General features: G+C 38.9%; 2 protein-coding genes across 2 annotated transcripts; both read right to left on the bottom strand.

The window, feature by feature from the left end:
* Positions 1–1,867: 1,867 nt before the first annotated feature.
* On the bottom strand, positions 1,868–3,325 carry LOC135673628 (aquaporin PIP1-1-like). The gene is made up of 4 exons (XM_065182725.1): positions 2,937–3,325; positions 2,541–2,836; positions 2,284–2,424; positions 1,868–2,167 (listed from the first exon to the last, which is right to left on the bottom strand). The coding sequence occupies exons 1-4, from the start codon at positions 3,259–3,261 to the stop codon at positions 2,072–2,074; spliced, it is 858 nt and encodes a 285-aa protein (XP_065038797.1). The 5' UTR covers positions 3,262–3,325; the 3' UTR covers positions 1,868–2,071.
* Positions 3,326–5,424: 2,099 nt separating this feature from the next.
* Positions 5,425–12,629, bottom strand: LOC135673627 (U-box domain-containing protein 33-like). Its single transcript, XM_065182724.1, has 9 exons — positions 12,105–12,629; positions 10,911–11,032; positions 10,645–10,766; positions 9,631–9,735; positions 8,196–8,658; positions 7,563–7,703; positions 6,861–7,385; positions 6,020–6,784; positions 5,425–5,877 (listed from the first exon to the last, which is right to left on the bottom strand). Exons 1-9 carry the CDS (start codon positions 12,316–12,318, stop codon positions 5,683–5,685), a joined length of 2,652 nt encoding a protein of 883 aa, XP_065038796.1. The 5' UTR covers positions 12,319–12,629; the 3' UTR covers positions 5,425–5,682.
* Positions 12,630–14,341: the final 1,712 nt, after the last annotated feature.

Here is a 14,341-nt window from a genome sequence, read left to right as displayed (position 1 = left end):
GAACGAAACAACAATAAATGATAGTCTATTACAATTAAATGGGATGTTAAGATAGAAAAGAAGACAGTGTGCAATTAAAAGGTAAATGAATTGTTAATTAAGAACCAGTAGCAAATTAGTGTTCTAATGTACGAATGAAAGGAGTAAAAATACAAATAAATAAAACAACTAGAGAGGAGGTTTGGTGATGGTATTACCAATATTCAAGAATAATATATAATCAAACAACTGATAATAATTCTAGTTTAAATGCTTGGTTAGTATATAATAGTAATTTATGATTAAAACAAAAAAAAAAAATAAAGGAAGAGATGGTGTCGAAATCTAAGTACAAATAACTCAACAAATATTAATAAAAGAGTTTATTCCCTCAAAAGCCCTAAATTTTCATTCTTTTCTCATTCTGGATTTTTTTATTTATTTTGTTTCCGGAGAGCATCCCTTATTTCTGAAAAATGATATGATCTTTGTATGAACGATTACTATCACCTTCTTTTTCGGGCGTGCATTGTTAACCACTACTCACTCCATCACCTCATTATGTTCGTCTCGATTGATTATAAATTTATTATTTATAATTTTTTTAAAATAATTATAAGTTAGAGGTAAATGCTCTAACAACAATAACATTGATGCTTATCAAGTAATATTAAGATTATCAACGAGTGGCAACAAATCTTGGTTTACAGACGACGTCAACGATAGTGAACAGCAATAGGTCCAATAAATTATAATAATTATCGAAAAATTATTTAAGTGAGAGCATCGTGATGAGACGAAGATCAAAAAGTAAAAAATATAAAGATGATAAAGAATAAAAATTACTTGAAAATAAAATAAAAAAGAACGAAATAATAAAAACACGAGATTAAAATTTATCTGCAGTAAAATATGTTAAAATAAAAATACCAATATGTAAATAAGCACGAAAAGTATAAAGCGGTAGCGGGAGAAACCAACTGCTCTGTTCCTAGTTTCCCCTTGGTTTTCCCTCACCGCGATCTCACAATCCGAAGATTACTACGGCTCTTGGCGTTTGATCCACATCGATCATCATGAGCGTGCCCTGAATCGATGATGGTGGAGGCGGCGCGTCGTCGGTGGCGGTCTTCGTAGATCGAGAAACTTCTCGGCAAAAGATTTGGAGTGAAGTTCCCTGGACGCGGCCGCTGGACTCGCACTTTTGTTCCCGAGGAGGAGAGGATCAGATCATGGCTAGGAGATCCATGGACGGTGCCTGGAAGTGTCTTGGCCATTGCGAGATGAGCCGATAAAGCCTATTCCCACTGATCGAGGTACGCACGCTTCCATCAAAATCATTTTTTACGAGAGCATCTATCGGGGTTAGATCTTCCGGAGATGATCCCCCAGTTTTCTTTCTAGGGTTTTCTGATGATTATCTAACTTCAAAGGATCATTACGCTGGTTAATTTTATGAGAGCTTGGAGGAATTCAGCACAAGGGTCATCTTCTCCCCATCTGCTCTACGGCACCAAAAGGATAAACCAGGTTAATCTCATGGAGTTTTCTACCATTTTCTAGGATTCAGCAGTGGAACATTGATTTCTTGCGGATGATGTTATGGCAACAACCTGTGTGACCCAATGCTTATCCAACTACAGTTCAATCATTGTCCTTGCAGTGCGCCAACCCTACCACAGTATTCTAGGCGATGTCCTTTTCCCTTCCATTGATTGATGCAAGCATCTGTCACAGGTTTACCCATGTACCAGGTCTTGTCTTGCTTCGTGGAGATTGGGAAGAAAGATGACTCGTGAAGTAGCAGTAAGATGGTAAACCCATTACAACGACACTATGAGCAACAGTATGTCACAAGTACATAAATGCACAACAGTGGAACCAAAGAGCAGAGAAAGAGGTCTCGTGAAGCAGCAGTAAGATGGTAAACCCATTACACCGCTACTTAATTTACACGCTTGATTAGCAACAGTAAGTCACAAGTTCATAAATGCACAACAGTGGAATCAAAGAGTAGAGGAAAAGAACATGAAAGGAAGGCCACAACAAGATCATCAGCAAACAGAAGGTAGACACCTCGAAGGGAAAGTGCTCAGGATCTGTTCTTGAAGGGGATGGCTCTGATGACTACCTGGTGGTAGATGGCAGCAAGGGCAGCTCCAATGAAGGGACCAACCCAGAAGATCCACTGAGGAAGCAGCATCAGAAACACAAAATTTACATCAGAATTGTTGTTGAAAATTGGAATTTACAGCTTAATTGTGCATCTCTTTGCTACTATCTCACTAAGCTGAACATGCTTACATGGTCATCCCAGGCATGGTCCTTGTTGTAGATGATGGCAGCTCCCAGGCTCCGAGCTGGGTTGATGCCAGTGCCGGTGATGGGGATGGTTGCCAGGTGAACCAGGAAAACAGCAAATCCAATAGGCAAGGGAGCAAGGAGCTGTACATCCAGACCAAAATATTGAGGAGAAAAATTATCTGATCTAGTTCTGGTCTGCAAGTAAAAGCGACGAACAACATGACACCAGTTCTACACAGTGAGCAAGGAGCACTTACAGGCACATGAGAGTCCCTGGCATTCCGCTTGGCGTCGGTAGCAGAGAAGACTGTGTAGACAAGGATGAAGGTGCCTACAATCTCAGCACCCAGGCCGTCGCCCTTGGAGTAGCCAGAGGCCACTACGTTGGCTCCGCCACCGTTGCTTTCATAGACTCCCTTCTGGAACCCCTTCACCACACCAGCTCCGCAGATGGCACCCAGGCATTGCATCACCATGTAGAAGACAGCCCTTGTGAGGGACAGCTTCCGCGCCAGGAACAGCCCAAAGGTCACAGCAGGGTTGATATGGCCACCTGCACAACAAAACAGGAGGTGAGTTTTGCTGTCGGTAGTATTCTGGACAAACATGAGAGAAGAAGAACAACGAAGGATTGAAGGCATAAGTGAGGTTACCGGAGATGCCAGCAGTGCAGTAGACCAAAGCAAAGATCATGCCTCCAAAGGCCCAGGCAATTCCCTGGATGCCGACGGTGGAGCACTTGCTGTTGGACTTGACCACCCCCATGACGGTAAGGATGGTGATGTAGAGGAAGAGGAAGGTGGCCATGAACTCTGCGATTCCAGCCCGGTAGAAGGACCATGACTTGAGTTCTCCTGGCTCAAAGAGAGGGGCTGGTGGTGGCTCCTTGTAGTCCTTGTCCTGAGCTGCTGTCCCGATGGGCTGCCTCTCCGAGAACTTGTTGGCTCCAAGCTTCACATCCTCCTCCTTCCCCTCCATCCTCTCTGACTCCTTTTCCCTCTACCAGCTTCTGGAGCAACGAAAGACAGTATGTGAAGGGAATTAAGGACTGTTCTGGTTTCTTTATAGCGGTGCTGAAGGTGAAAACAAAAAGATGGTTTCAATTTATTGCCTAAAATTGTCCATATTTTCCTTTGTTTACCATTTTGTATTACAAATCCATTGACATATTTCAACTGGTTTTACAGGTTTTGCAGGGACCAAGACAGGGAGGCCTGTAGGACACTCTTGTCCCTTTCTCCTTTCCCAACGGGTCATCTTCTTTCCTCTTTAATGGATTCTGGTCACTTGGTACAGCCATAGCTCTGTATATTTTACCGCTCTATCTGCTCTCCATCTACCCTAAGGAGAAGCTATCGTCCGTTAACTTTGATTGTTTTGCTGTCCGAGCTCTATGACCAGAAGTTCTCCCCCAGAAGAAATGACAACTAAAAGGATAAAGAGACTACCGGCTCGATGTTCCTTGTTGCGCCACCTCATTGGACCACAGGACAGGTTAGAATACAACCTTTACACCTGCGCTATATTGTCATTATCCATCCATGACTACTATATCCAATTTGAAATCTATATTATGTGAGTTCAAGCATTCTGATTTCTCTATGACATTTAATCTCTTCTGTATTGATATGGCCAATACCAGATTGCTGCTAATTTATTTGTATCTCCGCGCACATTTATCATCATCGGCGGCAGCAGCAGTGGAAAGACAAACAACATGATTGGGAGAAGCGACAGCACGAGTCTGGCATCATGTGGGAGACAACTCACGCCATGGTCCTTCGCCTCCGCTGGCCACATGATGTGCCCGGGCCCCGCGCCAGCCACCATGACGACAAGTCTCTCTGAAAAGGCTCGTCTCTCTCTCTCTCTCTCTCTCTCTCTCTGTTCTGTGAAATGTCTCTCTGTGGGAAGGCGTACGCTCTCTGAGAAAGAGGCTCTCTTTCCTCCTCTCCAAGAAAGGACTTTTGTTTTTTTGGCACGCCTCAGTGAAGCGGACTAGACACGATGTCAATCAGCTTCATTCATTATTGAGGTGGATTCAGTTTGATTTGTGATCACACCAAATCATGAATCAAATTATTAAGAGGCCAACGAGGATTGACTCATAGCAATCTTCCAAGAATAGTTTTTTTTTTCCTCGTCTAATATTTAAAGAAAATTGGAAAACTCGTCTCCTAAACGTATTGGCCTAAGCAATGTTACCAGTGACAGAAACAATAAACTGCAAAAGAGAATATGAGCCTGCAGATCCAAACGTATCAAAATCACATTATCCTCACTTTTTAGGTGGAATACTATTAGATTTTCATTGGTACTCTATAAGGTTTCTTTCTCTAAGTTGTTGCTCAAAGACAACAGAAAAGATTCATCTATTGCTTAACAAAAGAGGAGGAATACATGATTATTTATAGGACTTCTAAACCCTAACTCCTAATAGCACTCCTACTCAAGACTCATATTCCTTTATAACTCTTAATGCTTATCTAAGAACAACTCGACTTGACTCTTATTCCTTTACAACTCTCAATTCTTCGTCAAGAAATAACCTCATAACCTTAGTCGGCCTTTTTACCTTTTTAATAGGGGTCGACTTAGGCAGGTTTTACATGAATGTTCCTCTATATTAGGACTCTCCTAGCTAGAGTCCTAACAAAAACTAGAAACTCACTAACTAAAAACATTTGCTTCACACGTGACAGAAATATTTAATTGAGAGTGAATATGATATTTCGACGACCAATGATCTAAAAATTTTAATGTTAGCAAAGTATTTATGTGTAAGGTAGAGATTGAAAAAGGATTATGATTAAAAATTTTAAAAAAGTCATATTGATTAAGGAACAATTATGATTAAGAATTATGATTACAATTAAGAACTTAATTTTGACATCATAATCTATTTTGTATTGCTTTTAATCAACTAATCATATTCCTTTATGGTTTAGATTATGATTAAGAATTATGATTACAATTTTTTTTCTTTATTATGAGGCTAGTAAGGAACAGAAGAAAATTAGACAAAAATGAACTTTCCTTGAGCAATTGGAAACTTTCTTACATGATATTCCACAGAATAGTGTGCTTACTACACATTTGAAACCTAGGAAGTATGATATTCCACTCAATCAAATCAAGACGGGCAGAACAGCTTATGAACATGTTGAGAAGAAAGAAAAATAATGCTTTGATGTTTACAAGAAAAATTAACCACATGATACAACTTAATGCAGCATTTTCTGTGACTACATTTTCCCTTTTCCTTTTCCTACCTTATACCTATCACACCCTGTATCCAAATTCAAGTATCAGGGAATATTTAGATGCTGAAAATTATACAAGCTGCAACAACTGAAGAACTTCAACTGTACAAGAAGAGGAAAACAGAGAGAGAGAGAATCAGATTTGCTGTTGTTGCTGCTGAAGCCATTCTTGAATGGCTGAACGTAGTGCATGATTCGGAATAAGCTCGCAGTTTGGAAGCTTCAAGTTTGTCATAGGTGATGTATCATGACCGCTGTCGATCCAGCCTTTTATAGCTTCAGCTTCATAAGTGAAGCCATCTGCTGCTATATGTGGATCATTCATTGTCTCCTGAGATTGTGTATAAACACAACAAATTTAGCATGTTTCCCGGTAATCAATGGACGGTGACTTTGCCATATTATGAAAAGAAATGACTTTGAAAACATGTCTACAGTTCAAGCAATGATAGCGGAGAGTAGTTAATGCTAACCTGGAAGATCGGACAGATGAAGTAAGAAGGTATGCGGCTGTTGTCACAGGAGAATGACCTAAGTGACAGTGATGACACAGACAATGAAGCTGCCTTCACCATAGGCTCAACTATTCTCCATACCTCTTGGGTAAGATCTGGTCGGTTCTTCCTACTCATCTCTGAGCATCTTAGGCCCAAATGTGCCAATTGGTTTGCTTGCACAAAAGGCCAGTTTCCAGCAGATTTATCAATAATTGCATGCAAGTCTCCATTATCCACAGCTTCCTGTACATCTCTTGCAATGCGCAGGGGAGATTTCCCTGTCAAGAGGCGTAGGATTATGATTCCAAAGGCGTAAACATCGGATTGTGGTGTGAGCTCTCCTGTAAGGAAATATTCAGGGTCCATGTATAAAAAGGTGCCTTTGGGATTTGTCTGGCAACAGAGAGTGGTGCTGGTATTGGACTGTTTGAGGAAACGGCAGATGCCAAAGTCACCAATCTTACTCACAAAGTTGGCATCCAGAAGAATGTTGTCAGGCTTGAGGTCACCATGGACGACAGGATGGGGATTGTTTGAATGAAGAAAGATCAGAGCAGAGCATATCTCCACGATGATACGTGTGCGGACCTGCCATGTGAGGGGTGCAGAGCTGTTCGTGTAGGCAAGACAGTCTTCGAGGCTTCCATTAGGGAGGAACTCATAGACTAGAGCAAAGATCTCCGGGCAAGCACCAATAAGAGTGACAAGGTTTGGGTGCCTCACCCTGCTGAGGACAGTCACCTGAAAGAACAGACACTCACTTCGCATGAGCAATAGACATTCTTGTACTTGAACATTAGGAGGACCTCAACATTACCTCTTGATGGAACTCAGATTGGCCTTGCATACTTTGTTGATGCAGCAACTTTATAGCGACAGCTGTGTTGCGAATAAAGCCCTTGTATACACATCCAAATCCACCTTCTCCAATCTTCAATGAGTTGCTGAAGTTTTCAGTTGCTTGCATAAGCTCCAACGAGGAGAACTCCAAGCTGAAAGCCCCAGAAATGCTAGATGTCTGCTGTCTCTTCTGAAGTAGCTCTTCAGCTTCTTTAACTACTTTATCACGCTCTTGCTGCAACAAATCATAGTCTGATTGAAGAGAACAGAGAAGATGATGCGCCTCTGTGAGTTTTCTGTCATACTCTTTGGCAACATGTTCAGATTCAGAAATCTTAAGATCCAATTCCAACTTTTGTTCGATTGCATTTTGGAGACGTTTAGAAATTTCATAGTGTTGACTCTTTAGCTTTTCTACTTCCAACTTTTCCCTTGCAAATGCTTCCTCGATTTCTTTCCTGAGTCTCACCTCCTTCGTGTATAAATTCTCTGATGCTTTGGCCTGAAAGGGAAAATTGTCAACATACTGGAGGTAAATGATTGGTTTTCCATAGAGAATTTTCTAATCTCTTTTTGAGATGACTAAAATTTTAAACAATCTTTACGACAACTATGAACTATATATCATGCATTCTAAACTAATGTTATATCAAGAAGATTTATGATGGAAAAGATATACCTTTTGGAAAGCTAAAACTGCATTCAGTTCAGCTTTTCGGCGCTTGCAGGATTCTTCATAAGCCTCATTCTTCAAGTTCTCAGCCTCTTTCATGGCTTCTTGAAGTTTATTATACACAACACCATCTGACCCCAGATCTTCCTGTAAAATGGAATGGATTATTTTTTCATGTCAAATGAGGCCCTTTTTAGAATCAAAATATGCGAACATATTGTGCATGTCACTTCTAGAAAATAATCATTTGCAGACCTTTAATACAGAACTGACTTATCTAAAATGTTTTAAGGTTAAAGTAATAATAGTATACTCATCATACCCTTATAAGTCAATTCATTACTCACTTCCAATGAAGGACTAAATCTTATAAGTCAATTCATTACCCACTTCCAATATAGGAATAAATTAGAGTGTTATAATAATACCATCAACTCGCTAAAACAACCGAAACATGTTGCCAAGGCTGCCTTATCGAAGAGATGAGGTTGCCATGACACTTTGATGGCTAGTTAAAGGGAACAAGAAAACCTTAAATGAAAATAACTTAAGCTCATGCAAGATTACAAACTGAACTTGGTTTCCGTTGCTTTTTTTCCCACGAGACCATGAACAAATAGATTGTGATATAGAACTCACAAGATAATGATGGGAAGGTGCAGAAGGGAGATCCTTCTCGGAATCATGCACTGAAGTTAAGATCACTGACCCAGCTTCAGCCTCTTCATAATTGGCCAATGATAACATACTGAAGTTGCTAATTTCCTCATAGTTTGTTGATGATGAACGACATGAACTCTGAGAACTCCTTGAAATTCCTGCCCATGGATCAGATGGACTCCCCCCCATACTTACTCTACTTTGAGGAATTGGAAGCTCAACAGGCAAGGGAGATGACAATGCTGCCACATTTCTACCTCCATTAGAATTAGTAGATGCATGCACGGGCAGATCTTGGATATGGCTTCCATGCCAATTAAATGATTCATTTTGTCTTAAGAATGAATCTGGTGATCTCAACTGTTCACATTGGCTGTATGTGGAGCTTCGGCTGGTCATCATAGGTGATTGTAATATCCGAGATGCATCTGAACTAGGTTCACTGTCAAAAGAAGTATAAATCCATACATTTATAATTTTCATATAATGAAAGATATGTTACTAAAGAATAAAAAGGTTTTGCAAACAATCACTAAACAATGATCAATTTGGACCATCCAGTTTGTTTCAATGACTGGGGGAGTTATAGGAAGCATTCAATATTTGGTTCTCTAGTTAATACAGGAAAATCTAACAGATATGGTTCTTTGCACATTAGTACTAACCAAATCAAAGAGACTGACCAGTTATACCCCGGTTGTTCCCTTTTCTCTAGAAAAGCCTGTGCACTTGCACCCAGGAGATGTAAGTATTTGGCACAAGCTAAATTTGTGCAAAGTGGAGATCTTCCCCTTGAATTCTCTCTCAGATATAAGGAAAGTAATTAACCAGACACACCCATGCCTTAGGTGACAATGCATGATTGTTTAGAGATAAATGCTATTTATAATCGTTTATATTCTGGAAATCTGTACAAAGGCTAAGTGGTTCTCACACAGTGGCACAGGTGTGCCATCTATATAGACTACATCTTAGTTTACAGAAGAATACATGTTAATGTGGTTTAAGATTGGACAATGCCATTAATTATAGATGTTATTTTTAGACAATATCAACATCTCAATGAAATTACAAAGGACAAAAGCATACGGACTGCAAATACTAGGACTTTTTGGACTAAAATTCTAACTAATGTTATACTAATAATTCTTGACACTAGAAGGACAACCTGCAGAAATGGAAAGAAACAGTATAATGTAAGAAAACAATCAAAATTTTCATTGTTTAAATCTAGAGCTGAAAACCAAAAGAAAGATCAAACACATGGATTTTAATCTAAAACACAAGAAAGTCTCTTTAAAAATTAACAAATTAGTGGTAGAAAAAAACAAATTCGTGATCAAAATCATCAACACAAAAGAGAGAGAGAGAGAGAGAGAGAGAGAGAGAGAGTCATGCTTAAGAACATTCGCACCTGGTGCAAATCAATTTTTCTTTGCAAACGAACCATATCCTGCATGATGGATTAGCTCGTTGCTTCACACTGATTGCTGTCTTGGATTTAATCTCTTTCATTTTCCTGTAAAATAAACATCTTGAATTGGTTAGGAGTTAGCATCAAATAGAATACCCAATTATCTTCTGTTCTTTCTATTTTTCATTATAATGTGGTATTATTCATGTATAAATAATAAGTATAACATATCTGTTCTTTTGAAGTCCAATGCCATCGATTAATGTGCCATAAACTTTTTTCATTTTCTTTATGATTCAAGTTGCACTTGATTTATTTTCTGTTTTTGCATATTTCAATTAGTTTTGTCCTTTACTTTCACGGCTATAAAATGGAGTAAATAAGTGGTATCTTGAGTTCAATTAATCTTTTGGGTCAAATTTCTAGTTAGGAAGAAAACATCTATTTTCTATGTATTTGATTGATATTGTAGTCTTATTGAATAACAAAAGTCATTAACCTATTGCCTCTAATGTAGAGTAGTGTATAGACTCTCAAGATTTCCTAGTAGAGAAGTGGCAAATAAATAACAGCAAGCCGTCCTCCTACCTGGGTCAAAACTTCAAAGCAGGAAATTTCTAAGCAATCATCAAAGTATTTTAGATGGGTACATCACCCAGGCCTTTTCTATCAGTATGAGGTTGACTCTAAAGAAATAACTATTTGAGGTCATAAAAATTCTACGAGAATTATGGATGAGCGGAACAGAAGGTCCTACTGCATGAGGTCAAAAGTGGCTTGAAACAACTAGTCTTACTTTGGGGAGTAGACCAATAGTTTAGTCCATGCTTTTCTCAAAGATGTCAATAAGGGAAACCAATGATGAGCACATATAGATACTGCATGAACATAATTTTATTCTGCAAATAGGACATGTTAATTTCTTGGAGATAAGCAACCTTGTCGGCGAAAGCTGTTGCAGCCTTTTTCTTTTTTTGTTAAAATATGCAACACAACAAGGGATGTAGTTCATACTTGGAGTAATGCTTATCTGCTGCTGCTCCCATGATGAGTTTGGTGATCCGGTGTTGTTCGATGAGCTCAACAAGCCCTTTTGCAATATCATCCATCTCAATCACCACCTTCTCCACTTTTCGCTGAGAGGATCAAAAGATGAGTTACAAATCATTTATATAAATCAATAGATCCAGAAGGAAGGGGGATTCCTCCCCTTTAGATCTATAAAAGCTCAACAGTGCTAAAAGGGCAATGAACATGAAAGAAGCCATAGAATGAATCACCTTCAATTGTGAACTTATAGTGATGTAGTCATTTAAACTCTTATTCATCTTTTCTTTCTCCAGCATCCTATAAGCATTAACTTGCTGTTGCTTGAGCGAGCTTGCAGGAAACTTGCCACCCACTGAAATCGAGGAAAATTTGAATTAGTTGCCTTTAAAGAAGTTCTAGTATCAGAATGATCGATAAAAGATAATGAATAGTAACTTCAAGAGAGAACTTAGATGGTAACAAAAAACTTGAAATAAAAAAGGATGTTTCTGATAATGAGATGGAGGCTAGTTATCGTTTAAAATGTCGAAACCGATCGCTGCCGGTCAGACCTCTTGATTCTATCATTTACTATGTTGCACTCAATTAAGAATCGGGTTACTTTTAAGATTTTTCATCTGGATATCATGCTGATTATGGCAACCAGTAATCAGAAACCCCAACAAAACCTAAATCATATACCGTACAGATGTTCTAGTTTAAATTTCGAGCTCTCGTTTGAATTGCCATTCAGGTACTACCAGTGGTGGACTGTCCGTCCGAGTGATCACAAAACATAACCCTCTAAAGTTGTGATTTGTATATATGAACAAAGGTATAAAAGGAGAAGAAACCCAACCGATGTAGATCTTCGAAAAGAGTGGTCTTTGAACTCGAGCAAAAGATCCAGTTTTGGTAATTGGGCACGGACAATAGTAAATCAAAGCATAACACACCATCGGAAAAGAAAGCCGATTTCTGTGTTTACTAATGAGTCATAACAGTTGACAAAGAACTTCTCTTGTTTCCTGGAAGCTTTGACTTGATTAAGAAGGGATGGAGCAAACAGAGTCTTGGGGTTTCCATGATCTAATAGTGTACAGAAGCAGCTCAACATGATTTTTCTTTGCTTCATATGTTGCCAGCATCGACCAGCTTCTACTGCAGATTTCGTAAGCAAAACTACGTGAATCGAAACCTAGAAACTCAAGTGATTTCCGGATGACTATACTATTTCAAAGGACCCATAAAAATGAAGCCTTCCCCCCCCCCCAGAAGAAACCCTTCATCGAAGCGGGGAACAGCAAAGAAATCGTAACAGCAGGAATTCGGCATGGGAACTCACCGGACCCAAGATCTAGAGGAAGGAATCCTTTAAGAACACATAACATTGCAATGTAAAGTCAAGAATTAGCCCACATGCGAGGGGAAGAGAAGGGGCATACGCATGGGAATCAGCTGCGCCGGGGTGTGGACGTGGGCGAGGACGATGGGCTGGTCCCTCGAGGTGTTCTGAATCGCCCAGAAAAAGGCGGACTTCCCGGCCTTGTACTCCGCCGGCACCGCGACGTAAACCATGTCTTCCTCTTCCATCGCCGGCGCCTCCTCCTCGATCTCGCTCACGTTGCTGCTAAGTGCCCGGCCGTGGCTCGCCTCCATGGACTAATCTCTCAATCCAGGAGCTGACCGGGGTGCCACCGGACGCAAGAACTCTCTGCCGTCAGCAAAAGGCGGCTCCTTTTTGTATCTTTCGGAGCAACGCATCAAAATCGAAGCAAAAAAGAGATCTTTTTCCTCGGGATCTCTCTCCTCTATGGAGTTACAGAAGCAAAGATCTCTCTTTTGCGTGGAAATTGGATGGTAGCAAGAAGCGATGAGACATAGGATGGATTGTACAAGCGGGCTTCTGATATGCCGGATGCCAGACAGGTTCGACGACCGAGAGCAAAGTCAACAGTCCTCGGGAGGGAGGGAATGCTGCTGTTTGCTCCCTGCACAGTTTGGAATCACAATAAAGTCCTTTTTTGGGTTGTTCACGAAATATAATTCATAATATTACCTGAATACAATCTTATTTCTTAGTTGATGTAATTTTATCTTGCAGTCACTTTTCCCACGTCATGTGGATGTATTAGTCGACTCGATACAGGTTTTTGTGCTCCCAATCAACACATGCGGCGTCAACTCAGCTAAAGTCAACGAATAGTTTCTGTTTAGATTGAGAAAAAAATTCCATGATGACCGCTCCATTAGGGTTTCAACATTATAAAAGAAACTTCCTCGTCATTTCATCCTATGATGGCTTCCATTGCATTATATGATCTCGATGTACGTCTTTTTCGATCAATATGGTTATTTGAATGGATCATCTTGATGGTCACATTGAATTCATTCGACGTTTGCCACCTCACGAGCTTATAATGCTTTTCGTACGAACAAAAAAAAATCAAATTGACTCCCATCAATGATCTCATTCGGCCTTTATTAGTGTTTAGTTTGTAATTATCATGTTGTACTTTTCTATTTTTTTCTTAATTTTTTTATTGACCTATATGATGATTAAAATATTATTTATCTCTTTTTAGGTGTTTTATCATATAAAAAATGATAAGATGGTTTATAATATATGAGGGGAGGAAAGATTATTTTTTTAAAAATAATATATCAAATGACATACATACGAACTCGAACTAAAACATATTTGTGTAATATTACATTAATTAGATGTCCCGATAAACAAGAAGAAGAAAGGTTGCTAAGATAACGATTAGAAGAGAACGATGACTAGGTTATAATTTTAATATCGAATTAAAAGAAACAACGCAAAGAAACCATTTACTTCTTGCTAATTGTATGGTCCTAAAGACCTATGGCTAGAAAAAAAAAAAATATAATGCATAAAATAATCAAGAACTTTAGGCATGCCATTTCAAAGGCAATAAGAAACACAAATTTACAAGATATATATGTGTGTAGCTTCTGAATGACAAGTGGTCTCTTCAAGTATTATGGCATGTAACATTTGATACTGTTTTGTTTCCGGATTTCTCGATCTCGATGTGACAACATGACAAATTGAATTGAAGTATGATTTATATTGTTTATAATTTCACATGTTTCAAGCTATCAAGTTGTTACTTAAAAATGTAGATTATTAGCTTTATTAGCAAGTCAAGAGCCTTAAAGAGGATATATTGTGGATGGTTGTTTCCTTCGCACTTAAGTATGCCTATGATAAAGTAAAATAAAAGTTTTATACTCCCATTTAATCCCTTACTATCCTACCAAGATATCCCCAAATAGTACATGATGTCATTGTTAAATCCATTTTATTGGAAAGATAAATTTATACAAATCACCCCAATTTAGTGGTTTCTGCATTTATTGTTCTAAATATATTAATAGCTAATCATTATCGAGCAAGATAATCGTTATATGAAAGTTATCATGGAAAAAAAATTCAAGTCATCCCCCACCCATCTGTTCGTGTGGATAAAAGTCGAAAATATATCGTCCGTCAAAAGTCGAAAAAAGTTCTAAGTCATGTGGACAAAACACCGAAAGAAAAAAAGTTAGAGTGGTTCCAAATTATCCTCTCGAAAGTCAAATATAAAAGCTAATCCTTAACGTTAAATGGACTCTTTTTCCAAAGAAAAAAAAAACTCACACCCACTAAAAACCT

Source organism: Musa acuminata, chromosome BXJ1-5 (genome assembly GCF_036884655.1).
Source record: "Musa acuminata AAA Group cultivar baxijiao chromosome BXJ1-5, Cavendish_Baxijiao_AAA, whole genome shotgun sequence".
Taxonomy (NCBI): domain Eukaryota; kingdom Viridiplantae; phylum Streptophyta; class Magnoliopsida; order Zingiberales; family Musaceae; genus Musa; species Musa acuminata.
The sequence above is the reverse complement of the archived record's forward strand: the minus strand, read 5'-3'. Positions and strand labels throughout refer to the sequence as shown.